This window comes from Giraffa tippelskirchi, chromosome 7 (genome assembly GCF_054371585.1).
Source record: "Giraffa tippelskirchi isolate mGirTip1 chromosome 7, T2T-mGirTip1v1.2.pri, whole genome shotgun sequence".
NCBI lineage: Eukaryota > Metazoa > Chordata > Mammalia > Artiodactyla > Giraffidae > Giraffa > Giraffa tippelskirchi.
The window spans coordinates 91,961,784-91,982,694 of record NC_137281.1 but is presented as its reverse complement, the minus strand read 5'-3'; the positions used below and the strand labels follow the sequence as shown (position 1 = coordinate 91,982,694).

Below are 20,911 nucleotides of genomic sequence, written 5' to 3'. Positions count from 1 at the left end.
TCTTCCTGCTGCTGGAATTGTCATCCTACCACCCTCAAACCAGCAAAGTAAAGGAGCATCACTGAGACCCAGAACAGGGATGCTGGCAGTTGAGGCAGAATGAGGGGATTCATGCATTCCTTAAGTTCATTTCAAAATGGGAATCTTACAATAGAGGTGAACAGACTTTTATGGAAAGAGGAAACAGCTGCAGAATTAGCCTCTCTCCCAGCCCTTGCAGTAGACATGAGGTGAGTGATGTCGCTCAGTTGTGACCGACTCTGCGACCCCATGGACTGTAGCCTATCAGGCTTCCCCATCCATGGGATTTTCCAGGCAAGAGTACTGGAGTGGGGTGCCATTTCCTTCTCCAGGGGATCTTCCCAACCCAGGGATCGAACCCGGGTCTCCCGCATTCCGGGCAGATGCTTTTACCCTCTGAGCCACCAGGGAAGCCCTGTAGTAGATGTAGCTCCACCAAAACCTGGTGGTGTCTCCTTTTAGCAGCTGCAGCCCTCTGGAGAAAGGGATATGGGCTGAGAGTAACCACTTGCAAGGAATTACACAGCCAGGGCACAGGCTGCCTCTGTATTTTGATTTGCCTGCAGCTTTATTATGTGAATTTATGTTGAATGACTTAAAAACATAATTCTTTTTATGTTTCATTTTGATCATTTTATTGAGTGCTACTGTCCAAAAATATCCTTGGTACCTAATACACAATTGCCTTAAGAAAAGGGTACAACCCTGCCCTACCATTTGGATAACTAAAGTACATAGAGACATAGATATAAGGACAAGAGAACAAAAAATAGAAGACCCTTAATACACAGAGGAAGAGAAATTCAGTGGTCTGGGCTGTCTCAAAACTATCACAAGCAAAAAAAAAACAAACAAAAAACCGAGGGGCAGGTACTTGATGTCATCAGAAGGAAATATTTAAAAGAAAAAAGGTAGAAATAAATGAGCATAAGATATTCCTATCAGCTAAAAAAGGCCCTCCACATGTGTTCTACCAACCTAGTACCTTCTGACCATCTTTCCAGCAGATGGCATGTGCATTAGAAGTGAAATTTTAGTCCCTCAATCATGTCCAACTCTTTGTGACCCTATGGACTATAGCCTGCCAGGCTCCTCGGCTCCTCTGTCCATGGAATTTTCCAGCCAAAAATACTGGAGGGGGTAGCCATTCCATTCTCTAGAGGATCTTCCCAACTCAGGGATCAAACTCATACATTAGTTCACCCCAAATGTGTGTGTGTGTGCATTTGTGTATTCTCAACCCTGAATTGTTGTAGCATTGAAATAAGCAAGTGCTGACTTCTCTCTCCTATTACCCTAGAGACATAATGAACAACAAGGTGTTTTACCAGCACCCCAACCTCATGAGAGTCCTCGGCATGCATGAGACGGTCATGGAGGTGATGGTGAACGTGCTGGGTGCAGAAAAGTCTCAGGTAATGCTCCAAGGAGAATTTAACTTGAACATGACCCTTGGGCAGGGTCATGTGAAGTGACCTCTTCACAGGCACGTGGTTGATGCCCACGGCCTAGTGATTCTTCCCGGGGAGGGCACGGGGATAAGCACAGAGCCAAGAAGGAGCAAGGAGATGGGACCCAGTCAGTGTAAGAGTTCTTCTCACTCATTCACTGGGCGGCTCAGTCTCCTTCCCATCCTCTTCTGCAGTCCTGCTCCTTCCAAGATGGAATTCCTCCAGATTCCACTTAGGAGCCTGGTGTGTTTGGTGCTGTGTCAGAAGGCAGTTCTAAAAGAGAACAGGATTTTAATAACGATCCTGGCACTGTTCCCACTGGACTGTACATGTTTCCTGTCTGAGCCAAGCTCCTGATGATGTCAATTTCCTAGCCAGCCCTGCCATAAGCCAGCCCTGCTATAAGGGGCCCTGGCTGCCAAGGGCCAGGGAGTGCCAATAGGGCTCACCTGGGCAGGTTATTGCACCTTGTCCAGGTCCTCCTCAGAGTCAGAGAGGTTCTAAGGCAACAGATAGGGGATGTTTTTAAATATTGGAAATTCTAGAGTACCTGGTCCTAGGAAAGCAGTGCCACCAGTATTGACAGGTGAGCGTTGTGAAGGAAGAACATGGGAGCCCCATTCACCTTGCTCCTCATTAGCTTCCTTCTGATCTCTCAGGAAAGTGGACTCTCTCCAGAAGGCCTCTGAACAAACGTCTGTGTGCCTCAGCAAACAGACAGACTAACTTTTAGAATCTTGCTTCCTAGAGCACGTTTCATGATTCTAAAAGCGGAAATCAAGGGCTTTCTTGGATCCTGAGCCAAGGTTAACACTGACACCATTTATTGAGCATGATTGATCAAACAGAAGATGCAGCCAGACCCTGGAGATGCTAATTACTTTGTTAAGCAGAGAAGCCAACCACTTTTGATGGTAATAGAAGTTGGCACTTTGGTGCTAAATTGTAAGAATCATGTTATGAATGCTCTAGGAGCACATAGGAGAGTGGTAATCAAGGACAGAGGTAATTGGAAAAGGCTCACAGTCTGAGAGGGTGATGCTGTTGAGGCTTCTACAGCAGTAGAGGCCGATCTTTACCCAGATGACTCGGGTTTGATACCGTGCTAGGTCTTATTTTCTGTGATCACCCATCTCCCTTCCTGTCCCTTCCCTTCCTACTCAGAAACAGTGGTCTAATGTAGGGTTGAACAATTTCACTTGACATCTGAGGATGACTAGAATTCTGGATTGACATCTATTTTTTTTTTAAAGAAACATACTTCAGGAGCTATAATTAGCTCTCGATATTTTTAGAAGCCTCATCTTAGGTGTGTATTCTCTCTCGCTCCTATGAAAAAGTCTTGGAAACAACCAGAAGCAAGGAGAAAATTCTTTTTCCCAACTGTTCACAGCTTGCAAGGCTCCAACCTAAGACTCTTTGAAGTCAGCCTTTTCAAAAAGGTTTCATGATAGATTCTTCCCTGTGACACTTTCTACTTCTCCCTACAGATTGCCTTTCCAAAGATGGTTGCTAGCTGTTGCCGCTTTCTGTGCTATTTCTGTCGAATCAGCCGACAAAATCAGAAGGCCATGTTTGAGCATCTAAGTTACCTGTTGGAGAACAGCAGTGTTGGCCTAGGTAGGTCATGTTATAACTTCTGCAGTTGGCTCAGGGGTTACCGTTGCCTTGCTGGCCACTTAGGCAGTAAAAGGAAAGAAGTCACAAGTGTGCTATGGTGTTTTTAAATAGAAAAAGGAATCCTGCCTGATCTCAAAAAACATGTGAGATAATAATAATACCATATCTCTGCTCTCCAACCTAAGGAGAGAAGTCACTGCCAACCAGCCGTGGTGACAGTAATGATGACAGATTTGTTTTGGCTTAGGCACATAGTTTATAGTCACACAGTTTTCCCTCCTCTCTCTGGGGACCAGGGAGAGGAGGAGTTCATGAAATGCTACCTGAGATTATGGATGTAGTCTGGAGATCCAGTGCCTCCCAGCCCATTCAGCTGACCAGGGAGCAGTGCTAATAAGACCAAGGTCATGGATCCAATCCCTTCCTGGCAGGCTGGCTGCAGGCTACATGCCTATCTCATCAGCTAACCAGCCAGTGCTTTCATAGCTGCAAGGCAGACAGGCCAGGAGCAACTATGGACAGACAGTGTAAATCCAACACCACTAGAAAACCAATGCATCTGAGGGAGAAGGTGAGGGTGGGACGTTCTGGGAGAATAGCATTGAAACATGTATATTATCATATGTGAAACAGAACACCATTCCATGTTCGATGCATGTGACAAGGGCTCAGGGCCGTGGCAATGGGATGATCCAGAAGGATGGGATGGGGAGGGAGGTGGGTGGGGGGTCCAGGAAGGGGAACACATGTAAACCCATGGCTGATTCATGTCAATGTATGGCAAAAACTATTACAATATTGTAAAGTAATTAGTCCCCAACTAAAATAAATAAATTTATAAAAAAAAAAAAAAAAAACACACACACACACAAAAAAAGAAAACCAGTGCATGCACTTGCCTTACTCACTCTTCTGGATATAAACTAAATGAATCTGTGGAAGACACAAATACAGTATGTGCACGTGAAATCTGCAATCTCAGGTTTCCTTTTTATCAAATGCAACCTTATGGGATTGCAAAAAGAGTTGGACACAACTTAGGGACCAAGCAACAACAAGCTTAGACTAACCAACTTTTTTATAAAATGCCACCTGAAGTTTTTCTCAATTTTAGCCTAAGAACCAAAGGGAAATGAAAGACAATGTTGGTGACCTGATATCATTCTAAGAGCTAATCTGAGGTTTTTTTTGGACTCTAGGTGGTGACCCCAGAAGTCACCAAGTTATATGAGCTTGATTATCAAGTGACATCTGAGACTTTTGAATGATCACCAAACAAGGGCCCAAGAATTTACATGTTAGAAAAGCACTTGAAAATACGTGGTCCCAGTTGCTCCTATGAACTCATTTTCTAACTTAAGCTATATTTATAGTCAGTAAGGAGTGTGGGGAGGAAGGACAGAAAACAAAGCTGCTCTCGAATTGGGCGGGCAGCCCCCCTTTGAGGACAGCGATGTGTCCAGGTTTTGTGTTTGCTGACCTCTCCTGGCCATTACTGTGCGCTGCAACCTCAGCTCAGCACCGGGTGGCCTCTTTCTCCCTTTCTCTCCCCTTCTCTCCTCCTTCCTCAGCTTCCCCCTCGATGAGAGGATCCACCCCGCTGGATGTGGCCGCTTCCTCCGTGATGGACAACAATGAGTTAGCGCTGGGCTTAGAGGAGCCAGACCTCGAGAAGGTAACTGGCCTTAGGGAGGCGCTGAGCTTGCTCTCCCCTTCTTATAGCACAACAAAGCCAAGGCAAAGCAGACCAAAGGCTGAGCCTTCATCAGAACCTCTTCAGCGTGTGAGGAAAGTGTGGTGGGATGTGAGTCCTGGGAGCCGCGTGATAATTAGGACCAGACCATCTCCTGCGGACAGGACTTGCCAGCTCCACAGACACCTTCACCTTCTTCCTGTCCTGTCTTCAGACTGTTCCTTGACAGGACAGCTGACAAGACTGACATGCACTTTCTCAGTTTGGAGAGGAGCCGTCTAGTCAGGAGGAAGGGGGACGAGGAAAAGGCTGTCCACTGTGTGGTGGGTTTGGGAGCATCTAGGAGCAGGCATCTGACCCCAACAAGGGGATCAGGAAGGGCCCTCAGCAAAGAGGGGACCCCGAGGGTGAGCAGAAGCTACTCAGTCACATTGAAGACAAGCATGTGCCAGGAATGTTTGGATTTCAGACAAGAGAGCATGGTGTGCTTGAACTTCAGAAAGCTGGCTGTGACCAGAGCCCTGAAGCTTGTGGGGAATGCTGAGAAGGGAGGAGAAACAGGAATGAATGGGCCCTGTGCTGCCATTACTGCTAATAGCAGAGGTCCATACACCTGTGGAATCTCTGTGTGCCAGGCCCCACCAGAATTAAGTCATGTGATCCTCAGGACAGGCCTTTTTATCATTGCCCCAGTTATATAGGAGAGGAAACTGAGGCATAGAGAGATTAGGTAACATCCTCAGAGTCGTCGGGTTTGAGTGTCAGAGCCAGGGTCAAAAGCACTGGGCTTCCGAGGCCGTGCTGTTGCCTGTGATGTTATGGGGCCTCGAGGCCCGGAAACCACTGGAGGGCTTCAGGCAGAGGAGAAACACGACACCGTTTTTCATGTTCTGGAACACATCCTGGTTTCAGTAAGAAGAAGTGACCGGAACAGAAACAAGACAAACCCCACCCCACCCCATACACACACAAACTCAAGAGCTGTGCACCCAGCAGTGAGTTACGTGATTGCTGTTCCATGAATGCCCTGGGTATTCCTGGCCTCTGCCTCTGAGGGGACAGAGTTTAGTCAGACTTGGCTATTCATCCATTTAAATGGCAATAGATACCTCAGTTTTCATTTAGGTGATATGATGATAACTGACACCCGTATTTAAAATTAGGTAGTGACTCTCTCACGATAAGACAGTGCCACAGGGTGCCGTGCTCAGCAGCCCGCCCTCAGCCACATTCACCCGTTCACAAGATAACTGCTCATCAGGGACCCTGAGTCTCCCTTGGAAGGGAGCCCAGGAGGCAGGGAGAGGAGAGAGAGAGTACCCAGGGAAGTCTGTAGAGGAGAAGGAGGGCCCACCCAGTCAACCACTGACTGAACATTTTGGTTTTGAAATCCCATGGTCAAATGAACAGGGCCAGCCTGCATCCACCATTGTCTCCCCCATGGCACCTTAATTAGGCCTACTTTTAAATGCCATGTCCCTCTTGCCAGAACTTTTAAATGCCAAGTCCCTCTTGCCAGAACCGGGAAATCATAGCATATGGCTTATATCTACATAGCAGTGATCTTCAGTCTTGTCAATTGCTTGGAAACAAAAATGAGTAAAAGGTTCCAATTTCAAATCTGCTAAATTATTTACTTGGAAAGTCGTGGGTTGTCTCCAGCTTCTAGAGAAATGAAAGCCCTTCAGTTCCCAGAATTGTGCATGCCTTACCAGCTGTATAAAAAACTTACATTAAAATAAAAAATACCTGGGCACTTAACTTTTGTTTTGTTCTTGGCAGGTGGTGACCTACTTGGCAGGCTGTGGCCTACAGAGCTGCCCCATGCTTCTAGCCAAAGGGTACCCTGATGTCGGCTGGAACCCCATTGAAGGGGAGCGCTACTTGTCCTTCCTGAGGTTTGCCGTCTTCGTGAACAGTGAGTCTCAGTTTTCCATGCCTTTCAGACCTAGGATGGCACAATCGCAGTGTGTACTAGGAAAAGGAAATTTTGCACTGCTTCCTATCCATAAACACAATAGATTGTATAGGTAGATGGCAGCTGATAGAAACACCTCTGGGACAATAAGACTAGACAAGGATCAAGAGTGGAATCCAATGGAGAGAGTCCTGAATGCTAGGACCAGAGCCTACAAGGAGCTCACTACATCGGCCTGGGCTTGTCACCTCTTCATACCTCTTCTTCTAAAAGAGGATGCTTGTTAATATCTTGATCTCACTTGTTTCCCAGAATTAAATGCAAGTGTGTCTCTAGATTCTTAGAGTTTTGGATGGATGGATGAATGGTTGGATGGATGGGTGGGTGATTGGATGGACAGATGAATGAATAAAAACGTGGAAGAGCTGATCGCTGTTAAAGGTAACTAAACTCCCAGAAGGAAAAAAAAAAAAAGAATTGCTATAGAAACCCTAAATATTCTCCTTCTTAATGCAAATCACCTCTCAATTATGGTGAATTCCAAGTTGACACAAATTCTGTATTTTCACTAGTTTAATATGCTGAATATTGCATAAAATGAGTAGTTTCTTAAAAGCATACCTTGTCTCCAAAGTTTTGTTATGATATTAATACTTGCTTACTTGTATTTACATTATAGTTACAATCTTTTTCCCTTTTCCCATTTTGGAGTTTTTGGCTAACAAACCTAGCTGGGCTAGTTAAGTGATTGCAGAGAGGGATTTCAGCTAATAAGAAGTCATGCCAATTGTTCTATGAGAATTCACCTAAAAAATGTATTGGTATCACATGATCATTATCTTGCCGTGTGCTCTCCTTGTCTCCTCCTCCTCCCCAACCCCCTGCTTATTTTCCTACATCATAATGCACTCTGTTCTTAATATGTGAATGGTTTCCAGCGTCCTGGTGTTTTTCCCTTTCTTGACTTGGTCGCAGACCTTGAGATGTTTGTCTTTTGTTCCCCTAGGACTCTTCCAGCCAAGTTTTCAGGAATTTGGGTTTTCTGCTTCTCTCTGCGTGTTCCATACCTACTATCTGTTCATCATCAGCATTGCTAAACTCCCTTTTCTTCCTCTGCAGCCAGTTTCAGAGTATCCTCTGATAGCCTGTCTTACTTCTAGTCCAGATGATTGCATATCCTGAATTAATGCAGAGTTATTGTGGTAATAAAGGGAATTTTGTGTAGATTTTAAAGATTCATAAAGGCCATCGAATTCTATAAATAGACTGTATGACACATACCAGATCCAGGAAAGACCCATTTATTCATCTTGGCCAACTTCACAGAAAGAGCAAGGGTTTTAAGAGTCAGTTAGTGGGACTGTCTACTTGGGTTATGAAGGTTGAGGAATCCACTGGCTGTTTTCTAACCTGGATGGCCAAATTCCAACACTTGCTTTTGCTTATGTGGTACAACCATATTCAACTAAACTCTAAATCAATATATTCTGTCCACCCTCTTTGCCTTCAGATTGTTTTATGCCTTTTTAATATATTCTACAGTACAATTTCATAATGCAATAAACTCCTGAAAATCTATTAGACCATCAGTAGAAAGATATGTGCACTTTAACCTTTATTGTGTCTCTTATCATGTGAAGGTCACATTTGGTTTTGGCAAAGATTATTTGCTTCTGCTTTAAAAGAATTGACAGTCTAGTAAGGGGAACAGACATGGACAGAGGTCACTATAATAAGGAGTGGAGTAAGGTAGGGACAGAGTACTAGTGGGTTTCATGAGGGGACACTCACATCCTGTTGAGATCAGAAAAGGCCTCTTGGAGAGGTAATATTAGAGATGAGCTTTGAAGGGTCAGATTTCCAGATGCTGAGATGCAGGAGAGGAGCCAGTTGAGCAGTGGCCTGAGGGCTAAAGCACATGTGCTCAGGAAACACAGTGATCAGCTGGTCTGGAGGACAGATGCATGGATGACAGTGCTAAGGGACAAGGTGTAAAAGGTAGGTAGGCAGCTCTGATGGGGAGAATTTAAATGCCAAGCTGAAGAGTTTAGTCTTGATTCAGTGTGCAGAGAACTGGGAAACCTTTTCACCAGAAGAAAGATTGGCAACCACTGGGAACTTCTGTGCCCAGGTTAGGATAATGCGTTTCTGAATTGTAATGTCAGTGATGGGAATGGGATAGAGGAGATCCATTTGAAATAAATAATAGAGACAATTTATAGGACTTGCTGGTGGTGATGATTATAACGGCTGGGTCCTGGGTATGTTGACATAAGGAAAAAAACAGGTCACTTTAGAGCTTCGAGATTTAAGGATAGGGAGAAGAGAAATAAGGATGGTCAGAAGGACAAAATGGTTTGAAATGGAGGGTCATGAGCTTATGTAGTTTGGGGAATGATTTTGCAGTGTGTGACCCACCAAATGGAGATGCCCCAAATTGAGACTATAGAATAGAGATCAATCAGGCAACATATTGGGACCAAGTTGACTTGCAGGTCACTCGCAGTTGAAATGGTAAGAACAGACTGTCCAGGGGAGAACATAGAAGAGAGAAGGATTCATATGTACAAACTTACTCATTTTATATAACAATCCAGTAAGTTAGATATAGTTATCATCATCATTTGATGGATAAACACCCTGATGCTTAGAGCCATTGATAAGTACCTTTGCCAGAATCACACAGCTAGTAGACTTTTGTGAGGATTTGAACCAGAACAGTTTGGCTCCAGAGGCCAAACTTTACTCAAACCATTGTATAGCATTGCCTTGTAAACACTGTCTCCCTAATGAACAAGGAGAAACAGCATTTTCTCCTTTGAGTTGATCAAAAATTTTGGAATTGTTTAATTTCTGTTTGGTGCTAGTGTTTTAAAAAAAAAAAATTAAAAAAGCCAAATCAAAAGCTCTTGCTCTATCAAAATAATAGAATTAGAAAATTCTTTTCTAACGTTATTTTACTAGTTTCTCTTAATGTTGGTGTTAAATCTTCTTAAACAAGATTTGTCTTTAAGAGAACTTCTTAAAGCATATAATTTTCTCCACTTTATTTTTATTAGCTTGCTGGGAAACCTTGGGTTGTGTTTAACTCTAGGAGGACTAAAGTTGAGAAGTTTCTATTAACCCAGCAGTTGCAAACTTTCTTGCCTGTCTAGACACAGATGTGTCTGGGTGTGTGATTAATCCCTTCCTAAGGTAGATACCAAGTAGGAAAAAATTCCTTACAGATCCACAAGAGGAAGGGGAAAGTTGGGAATTCCCTGGCATCCCAGTGGTTGGGACTTGGTGCCTTCATTGTTGAGGGTCCAGGCACAGTCCTTGGTCAGGAAACTAAGATCCCACAGACCATGTGGCACAGTCCAAGAAAAGAAGAAAAAGAAGGGAAAAAGTAAATCTGTGCTTCCTTAGCGTCCTTGGAGTGTTTTAGAGTATCTTCCTCAGGCTGCAAACTTATCTGAAGAACACAGTGTGTCCAGCTTTACTGAATCTGTTTCCCTAAGCAGCTTGATCATAACTTGGACATCCATCATGTGACATGTGAAGAGTACAGGAGAGGCTATGAGAAGTGACAGGAGACATGCACAACAGTTCTGCCCTGAAGTCATTTAAAGTCAAAGCAGCGAACAGAGCAAACCAAAGCAAAATGATCAAAAACATCTTATACGTACTAAAAAACTCAACTACACCCACCTACACAGTGACACATGTGGCTGATGGCAGGCCAAAAATGATGGTGCTTATTGGAATCTTGGAATATAGGAATGCCCGAGGAAGAAGGCAGATGTTGAACAACATCCTGAAGAAAGAAATGGACCTAGTTGAACAGAGTAGTCAGGGGAGAGCGTACTGAGAGGCACTGAGCTGGGAGCCAGAAACCTTTTAGGGTATGACATTTATATCTCAATAATGCTGAAAAAAGGTCTCTTGGGATCAAGAATACAAATTTAGCATGTTAGCTTTGAAGGGCACAGTAGGTACAGATGCTTAAAAGAATCAGCTTGTTCTGTATTCATGTTTTTAGAGTTAGAAAAAATGTAATAACCATTCTTCATTGTGATTGGTATTGATGACTGGGGATGGTTAAGATTAAAATGTCTAAGATTTTGTTCTTGTTGTCAAATTTATAATCCTAGGAAATGGACAGCCTCAGTTCTTCAAACAACGGCTGATAATTGCGTTGGTAATGCAGTGATGGATGATCACCCTCAGCATTCCATTTGATCCTTTCAAGCCTCTAAGTGATATTAACAAGAAGCTTGAGCATACAGGGTTAGATAATTCAGACATGGACCATGTTCTCATTAAATACACAGTCTAGTATGAAAAATACAGATACCAAAACATTCATTAATTACACTTGTGTACAATGCCTTAAGAAAGAAGATGGGGTGTTTGAGAGGATTAGATGCTCTGGAACTTTCAAGTTTAAGCTGATCCTCAAGGGCAAAATGGAGTTGCATAGGTCAAGGTTTTATGTCAAAGGAATGGAAAGGAAGAGAGCATTCCAGGCAAAATAACTTAAAATAGGGATTGTGGTTAGAATACAGACAGTAAGAAAAGCAATGGGCAATCATTGCATTCTTATTAATCATTCCTGTGATGAGAATGATTGCTTTGGATTAAAATGGGAAGAATCATTTCATTTCCATCTAACTTATCAGGAACATGAAAACAAGGTAGTAATACGAAGGTAGTGTTGAGAGACTTTGAAGAGAAGCTCTGTGAACATGCACAGTTATTAAGCTTATTATTCATTTGTAACTCCAGCAAAAACACTGTTGTAAGCCCTTGGGCAAAACTAGTTTACCTCAGATATCTCTCCCCCTTGAAAAATGCCCTCAAGATCAGTATTCCTCTTCCCCCTGGGGATCTAGTTAGCAGCCCAGCTTACTGAGCTACAGGTAATTAGAAGAGACTGTTCTCTCTCTTCTAATCAGACCAACCTTTCTACCTTGCCAAACCTTGAGAAATCCTTTTCCTTGATTCCCTCTCCAATTAGCATCAATGGTTGCACTTCAGTTCCTTCCTCTTGCAAAGTGCTCTCTGCATCCCCCATGGATTGCCAATATCCAGTGATCAAGCTATAGCTTCCTGGGTCCATTGTACCAGCCAACCTAATTAGCTTAGATCTGGCATCTGGTCCCATCACTTCATGGCAAATAGATGAGGAAATAATGGAAACAGTGAGAGACTTTATTTTGGGGGGCTTCAAAATCACTGCAGATGGTGACTGAAGCCATGAAATTAAAAGATGCTTGCTCCTTGGAAGAAAAGCTATGACCAACCTGGACAGCATATTAAGAAGCAGAGACGTTACTTTGCCAACAAAAGTCCATCTAGTCAAAGCTATGGTTTTTCCAGTAGTCATTTATAGATATGAGAGTTGGTCTATAAAGAAAGCTGAGTGCTGAAGAATTGATGCTTTTGAAGTATGGTATTGGAGAAGACTCTTGAGAGTCCCTTGGACTGCAAGGAGATCCAACCAGTCCATCCTAAAGGAAATCAGTCCTGAATATTCGTTGGAAGGACTGATGCTGAAACTAAAGCTCCAATACTTTGGCCACCTAATGCGAAGAACTGACTTATTGGAAAAGGCCCTGATGCTGGGAAAGATTGAAGGCAGGAGGAGAAGCGGACGACAGAGGATGAGATGGTTGGGTGGCATCACTGACTTGATGGGCATGAGTTTGAGCAAGCTCCTGGAGTTGGTAATGGACAGGGAGGCATGGCGTGCTGCAGTCCATGGGGTCGCAAAGATTCAGACACGACTGAGCGACTGAACTGAAGACATAAGATTCAGATAAAATAAGGCTACCTTGGCAAATGAATTTCAATAGCAAACTCAATACAGAACTCACAGTCTTAATTCTTCAAATCCTTTTGGACATTGTGGTCCATGTTCTATCACACTTCATGACACTGATCACTTTGGAAAGAACAAAGTTAATTTCAGCATACTGGTTAAGACAAGGGTTGACCCATAAGTGTTTCCATTCTGAGAACTGAAAGAATCTGAGCACGGTGTTTAAATAAGCTTGACTAATAGGGTTGAGTTTTTTCCTCCATTTTTGACACTTAAAATGTCAAAGTTTTAGCTTCATTATTCTTGTAATAGGAAATGACAACTGGGAGTGTAGATATATGTGCTATCTGATAGGTGTTGAGGGCCAACAATATTTGAAAGTAGTCAACTGTGGGTTACATCTGTAACTAAAAATACTTGCTTTCAAATATACTGATTCTCCTGGTGCTTTTCTTTAAGTATCCCTCTGTGAATAAACTCTATCATGTATAAATGCTAGGTTCACCTCATGGAAAACATGTCCTTAGAACTAACATCACTTTTTTATCTGAACTCCTCTGTAAACAGTACAATGTCAACCTCCCCTTGGGTTCCTTTCCTTCCTGATTCTACCAGGTCATTATTGTGATTATTTTACCCTTTTAGCATCTCTTGAGAATTTTCTTCACATGGATTCTGGTTTAGTTAAAAACAAATTCTGTTTTGATACTATATTAGATGAAACTTGAAGAAAAACTTCTTTACAAAAAAATTTAGTCTCTTCTTGAAGGATTGAGCTGTAAAATAGTGAATGCATGCTGATGGGCTGTATAAATTCAGTTTAGTGAAACTCTATTCTAAATCTAATTACAGAGTTCTAAAACTTATGTTGGTGTATACTTAACAATCTTGAATTTACCTGTGGTATAGAAGGTCATGTGATAAGAGAAGATGTCAGCAGGCCACGCTTAGACCAGGAATACTGGTAGACTGTCCAGGGCTGTGAGACACAGCAGTGTCTTCACATGTGACTTTGAGTGGGCACAAGTTAATTTCAAGTATTTGGAAGCAAGCTCAGCCCTGCTAATACTGTGGACACGATGGAAGAAATCTCTGCACATAGGTAAGACTAACAGACTCACCCTAAAACTAGAAGAGGCACAAGTATCTCAACAGGACAAATGAGACTTGGTGAGCTGGTGCAGTGTGCCTACTCACACAGGGATTTGCTAAAATGCGCCACTTTAAGTTGATTCATAAAAATGTTCATTACACAGAATTTAAACTCTTGTGATAGTTTTAAAATGTGTCTATAAATTCTTCCATGTACCTTCCTCAAAAAGATGGAGCCTACTTCTTCTGCCTTTGAGTGCGAACTGGATTTAGTGAACCACTTCTCATGAATAAGATATAGCAGAAGTGACAGTATGTGACAAGGTTGTAAAAGATATTACAGCTTCTCCCTGATGCTCTCTCTCGGATCCTTTGCTCTGTGGGAAGCCAGCTGGCATGTCATGAGAACATTCAAGCCGCCCTATGAAGAGGTCGCATGGTGAGGAGTTGAGGCCTCCTGCTCACAGCCATGTGAGTAAGCATGGAAGCTGATACTCCATGTCCAGTCAAGCCTTCAGAAGACGGCAGCCCTGGCTGACATTTTTACTGCAGCCTCACAGGAGATCCTGAGCCAGAGCCGCCTCGCTTAGTCACTCCCAAATTCCTAAACTACAAAAACTATGAGATAATAGTTAGTCTTAGCCTGCTAAGATTGAAGATAATTTTTAATGCAAGGATAAATAATTAATACAACAGCGTATCAAGATGTAACCTCTATTATAGAATTGAATCCCCCAATAACATCTAGTAATTTTATAAAAATATTTTTCTTCAGGTTTCATCCAGTACAGTGTCAAAAACCCTTGTCTTTGAGGTTTGGCCCAGGGGTGAATTCTCAGACGCAAGTTAAGATTTTGCGTGAGACACTGAGACAGAAAGTATGTCCCATGAAATTGTTTGAACAAGCTATAAAACTACTTTTGATTATAAAACTGACTCAGAAGCATTGGCGATCCCTGTCCACATGTGACAGCTCACTGCTTAATCACTTATTTGGGAAGCGATACCCTATCTTAATTATCTACGGTTTCTTCCAAAGAGAAATACCAGCAAATACAGTCATTCAATCTTTAGCTCCCCACAGAGGTATTCTAAGAATAACCAAGACAACTTTACCAAGTAGATTCTTACCCAGATAAATGATTTCAGAAATGCCCTGAGATCCATCCCTGAGAGTTTCCCTCGTGGCCCAGACAGTTAAGAATCTGCCTGCAATGCGGGAGACTCAGGTTGGATCCCTGGGTTGAGAAGATCCCCTGGAGAAGGAAATGGCAACCCACTCCAGTATTCTTGCCTGGAAAATCCCATGATGCAGAGGAACCTGGCAGGCTACAGGCCATGGGGTCGCAAAGAGTCAGACACGACTGAGCAACTAACACTGTCATCCCCAAGAGAGACATACCCCAGAGATTACAGCTGAGGCATGTCACCTCTCCAGATGCTAGCAGCTTGAATTACCCTATTACCTCATCTCAAAGAAGCAAGGAAATACCTATTAAGCACCCCAAGGAAGTTAATAAAGATATAAAGGTCTTTTATTCTCTAAATCACTTGTGAATTAATCAATAATCCATGGTAGATGCAGTAGTGTATTTCTTGCCCTCTGAGGACCTAAATATAGTGAAATAATGTGAACAGCATAAAATCCTGAACTGAGAAGCAAGACTCTGTTCTAATACTGGTTAATTGTAATACTTCAGATAAATAGATTCTGACCTAATTTATCAAAGCTTTCTCTGCATCAGTATTACCCGCTAATGTTAAGAGTATGTGATAAGCTAAACCAAATACTGTTCTTCCAGCCTTATCAATTAGAAATCAATTCTGAGCAACTTCACCAGCAGTCCAGTGGTTAGGACTCCACGCTTTCACTGCAGGGAACATAGGTTCAATTCCTGGTCGGGAAACTAAGGTCCTGTAAGTCATATGGCATGGCCAAAAAAATGAAATCAGTTCTGAGGTCGCCCTCTCCAGTGAGATGGTAATAATGCCTCTTTCCCTTAGGTGAAAGTGTGGAAGAAAACGCTAGTGTCGTGGTCAAGCTGCTCATCAGACGCCCCGAGTGCTTCGGCCCTGCCCTGCGGGGTGAAGGAGGAAATGGTCTGTTGGCGGCCATGCAAGGCGCCATTAAGATCTCTGAGAACCCAGCCCTCGACCTCCCCTCACAGGGCTACAAGAGGGAAGTGTAAGTGAATAGAATTGCCTTCTGGCCTCCGTACGGTTGGTGAGCTCCCCAATATTCTCAGTACACAAATGATAAAGCAAGAATCAATAACCTCTCCCTGGTAGAAGAAGCACAGGCTCTTTGCAGCTGTTGCTCAAACAGCTTAGATCACTTTGTGAGCTTGTTATCTTGACTCTCCCAGGAAGCTTCGTGATCGGTTTTACCTTCCTTGCCTTCCGTTTCCCCTGCTCCAATCAGGTCAGTTGGCAAATCAAGAAGTTGCAAGCTCAGCCCCCACCACACCCCACCCCCCTCCCTATGGCATCCCCACCAGAGGAAACTGTATCTGGGCTAAGAGGTCTGGACCAACAAGCTTCCGATCACTCTCTAACTCCAGCCTGTCCCCTTCAGTGTTTTGAACCCCAGTCTTTCACCTCATACCTCTCAAACTTTTAAAAAGAAGTAGCAACCTCTATTTCCTCTTCTGAAAGTGTCTGATTTGATTCTTGAGGTAAAAAGAAAGCTGAAAAATGTGAAAAATCGCAGCTCTACTAATCTTGGAATTTAACAGTTAAAGATATAGTTAGTACGTTATCGGCCTTGTGACCTTCCTTTCACTATGTCTTGTGACCATTTCCCTTTTATCACAGCCTCTAGATTAGACCCCAGAATCTAGAGAAGGGATATAACTCAGTAGAGCTTGGGCTATAACTCCAGCCAGGGGCTTTTTTTTCTCGTCATCATTTCTGGTAGGTGATCTGGTAGAGTTAGAACCCAAAACATAAGCTGTCCCAACTTCCTCATGTAACGTGAGAAAAACTGAGGCCCAGAGTCATATAGCTTCTTAGCATCAGAGCCAGGGCCTTCCTGACTTCTCTCCAATGTGCTTTCCATGTCTACCTAGCAGGAAAATGGATGGAATGGTTGGTGGACATTTTGGGGGTCACAGTGCTGCTCCATGAGTGTGTGTAGTCTGCATAAGCCACTCATGTCAGTTAAATTCATGGGAATATATTTGGGTTATTTGAGCTTGCTGAGCTAAGCCACCTCATTGACAGCTGGAGGGAGAGAAAGAGTCCAGTGGAAAGGATGCGTGATGCCCAGGGTGAGCAGAGAAAGTATTTCCATGTCGTGTCTCGAACACAGTCCCACCTGCACGACTTCCTTACACCTCCTTGTGTTGCTTCTGTCTCAGCAGCACAGAGGACGATGAAGATGAAGAAGAGATTGTGCACATGGGCAATGCAATCATGTCATTTTATTCGGCTCTTATAGACCTGCTGGGCCGCTGTGCTCCTGAGATGCACGTAAGTGATGAGTTCCCAGAGCAGCTTTGAGGGACTGGAATCAGGAACATGGTAGATTTCATGAAGGTCATTTCTTCTTCTGTCCCTGGCATGTGTGAACGTGCCTTTCTCTCTGTTTCTTCTAGCCAAAATCAAAAGTAGTTTCTGCCTCTGGTACCTGGTTCTACAGCTTTCTAAGGAATGACTCCTGGGAAAATCTCTGAGTTGTGTGATTTCTGTGACCCTAGTAGGGCATATCTGTTACGTATTCTTGTTTCAGAAGCTTCCAAAAATTACATTTCCTTGCACATCAGCCTGGTCACGATATGACCAACTTGATTTCATGATTGTCTCTGTCAGGACATTCCACATGGAAAATCTTTTCTTGATGACCATGGTGTTAGGTATCAGGAAGGTAGTCATGATTCGTATTTGATTATTTCCCAGTGGTAAGCCTTGCAGACATACTGGAAAAGATGATTCTATTTTTATGAGATGTCTTCTCAAACATTCAGTGTCAAACTGAATTTGCGCTTTCAAAGTTGTGTTTTCACCTTCCCTTTTCCATCTCTGCTGGGGGTGGAGACACTAGTAGCCTTATTTCTCATAAAGTCTCACATTATTAAGTGAGAGAGGAAATAATTGCTTCTTGTAGGAAAACAGAAGACTTAGCTTCTTATATTTAAAAAATACTTGGTAACTCTTTAATAGAACTGTTTGTTCATTCAGGGCTCAGGTGCTTTCTCCACAGTGTTCACTGCATTTGGATTATGCCAGTGTCTCCTAAAAGTACTTGCAATGCAGACTAGGGTGATATAAATTGTGGTTTCTGGTATTGATGATGTTGTATATTTGGTCACTGCCAAGATAACAGTGGGTATGTTGTATTTAATGCTAATGAAAAGGTAGTATTGATTTAAATAGTGGCTTTCGACTTTTTTGACCAAAAAAATTATTTTGATCACAGTAAGAAATTTGGGGTTGGCTAACAAGATAATTTGGGTCTTTCTGTAACAAGTTTTTCTAAACAAACTTGTTGACCAACTTAGTATCATTTACATTGCAACCTAGTATACATACGTTCCAGAAACAAAACTTATCCTTACTATGGATAATGCACTCTAATATTTTCTATTCTAATCTAATAATATATTTCATGCTTTGTGATGCTGGTGACAATCCACTAACTGATTTTACGACCCACTAGTTGGTCAAGACTACAGTTTGAAAGACACTGCATTAAAGCATTCACTCTTATCTTTCTTCCTGTATGTCATGGTATTATCTACTTAACAATGTAGCCTCTTTGGAAATCTATCTACAAGTGTTTAGGGGAACTGTTCCAGTATGGAAGAATCTAGGGTAAAAGTACTGTGTGCTTTTGTGACCCCATAAACTGTAGCCCACTAGGCTCCTCTGTCCATAACATTTTCCAGGCAAGAATACTGGAATGGGTTGCCATTTCCTTCTCCAAAAAAGTACTGTAGAGAAAAGAAAATCTAAATCTTCAAAGGGGAAGCTGATCAGCATTCTTAACTTGTTATAGTTTCTAGTTCCTCCTGTAGAACTAGCACCTTACCCACATAGGCCCATCTTTCCATTCCTGTGCTGTTAAACAAATGAAGGAAAATGAAAGGGAGCTAGGGAAATTCTCAGGTGTCCTACTGTCTTAGGGTGGGGGGGTCAGTTTCCTTGATCACCTTTCATCTCTTCACAAAGCAGGTTACACAGTTTGCCTTGTCCCAGGAAGACTGGCCACATGGGGTAGCTAAACCCTCAGAGCCCCACCTGGGAGAGAGTTTCTTCCTCGCTTACTGCCCCTCAGATTCAACCTCATAAACACATACACATACTTCTTCTCCTGTGGCCCTTCCTGTGTGAGTAAGGGGAAGGGGTGATGCAGTCATCACTCACAGCTGCCCGTGCTCACAGCTAGGGTCACACATAGGTGTTCCCTTGTCTCTGATCCTGCAAGCATTGTGTCCCAGCATGTCACCCAGCTACCTCCTGGGTAAGCTCAGTCCTGAGCTCATGACACTTCCATTGCCATCTACAAGCCTGTGCCCAGAAGCGTGCCTGCTACCCCCACATCCAGGAGGATGTGGCTGTGTACATGCCCACCATAGCCATAAGAATCAGGTTATCCATCCCCAAATAACTCCCTTGAGAAGCTGAAGTTCTCTCTGACATCGTCTATACCTCTCTTGTTGCCCTATTCCCAGCATTAATCAAACTTTTTTAGGAAACCAAAACACCTAAGTCATGTCCACATTTAGCAGAATTCCAGGGTCTGGAATCATGGCCACATTGTCACCACTCTTGTCATGGCCACCGAGAGCTCCCGGGACTGCAGTCACACTGAGACCCAACAACAGGTTGCCTTCACTGCTGAGACTACACGACTGTTGCTATCACAGCAAAGGAATCCACTTGCCCTCCTTGGCCAGAGTTGTTCCCTCAGTAGCACCTCTCCTAGAAAATCAAGAGAAAGCGCTTCTTTTTTCTGTTGCCACCCATGTCTAGAACAATTAGGGAGACATAGAAGTGTACCCATCCCATCCCCCCACAAGAAGAATCATTTTACTGCCCAAGGTTTGAAGGTGGGGTGGGGTGGGCGTATGGGAACCTCATTTATCTTACTCTCCAAACCTACCTTGCAGCTTATCCAGACAGGGAAGGGAGAAGCCATCCGGATCAGATCCATCCTGCGCTCCCTGGTTCCCACCGAGGACTTAGTTGGAATCATCAGCATCCCCTTGAAACTGCCTTCCCTGAACAAAGGTAAGGGAAGTGACTGAAGACGGAGTCCTGCCAGCCTCCCCAGGGCCGCCCGCTAGCAGCAGGACCCTGTGCGCAGTGCAGGGATCCTCCCTGCCGCCTACTGCAGGGCAGGCTTCATAGGGACACTATCTTGCTCTTTTTCTGGCGGTGAGGAGTTTTCTCCTCCCAGCTCCAGATGGCTGCTGTCTCTCCCCCTTTGGGTTGAGACTTCCCTACTCCATGTCCCATAAATACGGCTAGTCCAGACCTCACTGTCTTCTGAACTCCAGTCGTCTGGAGGGAGGCTGATGGACTGGGACCAACAGGAGCTCTCCCCAAACCTCCCATCCCCTTTGCCTCTGTGCCCCCAAACTGTGCAGCCAGCCGGGGCAATGGAAGGATAGGGTCTGACCCAGGCTCCCTTGGCCATAGTGCTATGCACCTCACTGCCATAGACCATAAAGGGACTTCTCCCACTGCTTCTCATGACTTTGGGCATCAGTCCGTGTTAACCTTACAAAACTTATACTCTCCCCAAAACACAGAGGCTCTCCATGTCCCTCCACCTACTATCCAGTTATTGTACTCCTGGCTGATAGAAAAATTGAAAAGATAGCATGATTCTGCTGCAGTGTTTCCCACACTGGTGTTCCGTGAGACATTTTGGTAAAGGATACTAATTGCTGTACATGTTAACAAGGGGTTTGGAGTCAAATAAGTTTGGGAAATCTTGGGATATACCACATTTTTCTATCTTTATTGAGATATAACTGACATATAATGTTGTATAAGTTTAAGATGTACAGTGTGATGATTTGATATGTTTATCAAAATAAAGTAAGTAAGTGCATGCTTCACCTTGCATAGCCATCATTTGTTGTTATGGTGAGAACATTTAAGTTCTACTCCCATAGTAACTCTCACGTATACAATACAGCGTTGTTAACTATGGTCACCATGCTGTACATTAGATCCCCCAAACTTACTCGTCTTATAACTGAAAGTTTGTACCCTTTGGCCAACATCTTCCATTTCCCTCACTTCCCCCAACATGTAGTGTTACCATAAATCTGCCCTCACTTTCTATGAGTTCAGTATATAAA

The 20,911-nt window shown here is 43.4% G+C and overlaps 1 protein-coding gene across 1 annotated transcript in view; it reads left to right on the top strand.

Moving 5' to 3' along the window:
- Positions 1-20,911, top strand: part of RYR3 (ryanodine receptor 3) — a 555,495-nt gene that overhangs the window by 412,749 nt on the left and 121,835 nt on the right. Inside the window, exons 40-46 of the mRNA XM_081507033.1 lie at positions 1,322-1,436; positions 2,963-3,092; positions 4,664-4,767; positions 6,568-6,703; positions 15,603-15,783; positions 16,958-17,069; positions 19,709-19,829. Of these exons, the coding sequence (XP_081363159.1) occupies positions 1,322-1,436; positions 2,963-3,092; positions 4,664-4,767; positions 6,568-6,703; positions 15,603-15,783; positions 16,958-17,069; positions 19,709-19,829 (899 nt within the window). The remainder of the gene's footprint in view (positions 1-1,321; positions 1,437-2,962; positions 3,093-4,663; positions 4,768-6,567; positions 6,704-15,602; positions 15,784-16,957; positions 17,070-19,708; positions 19,830-20,911) is intronic.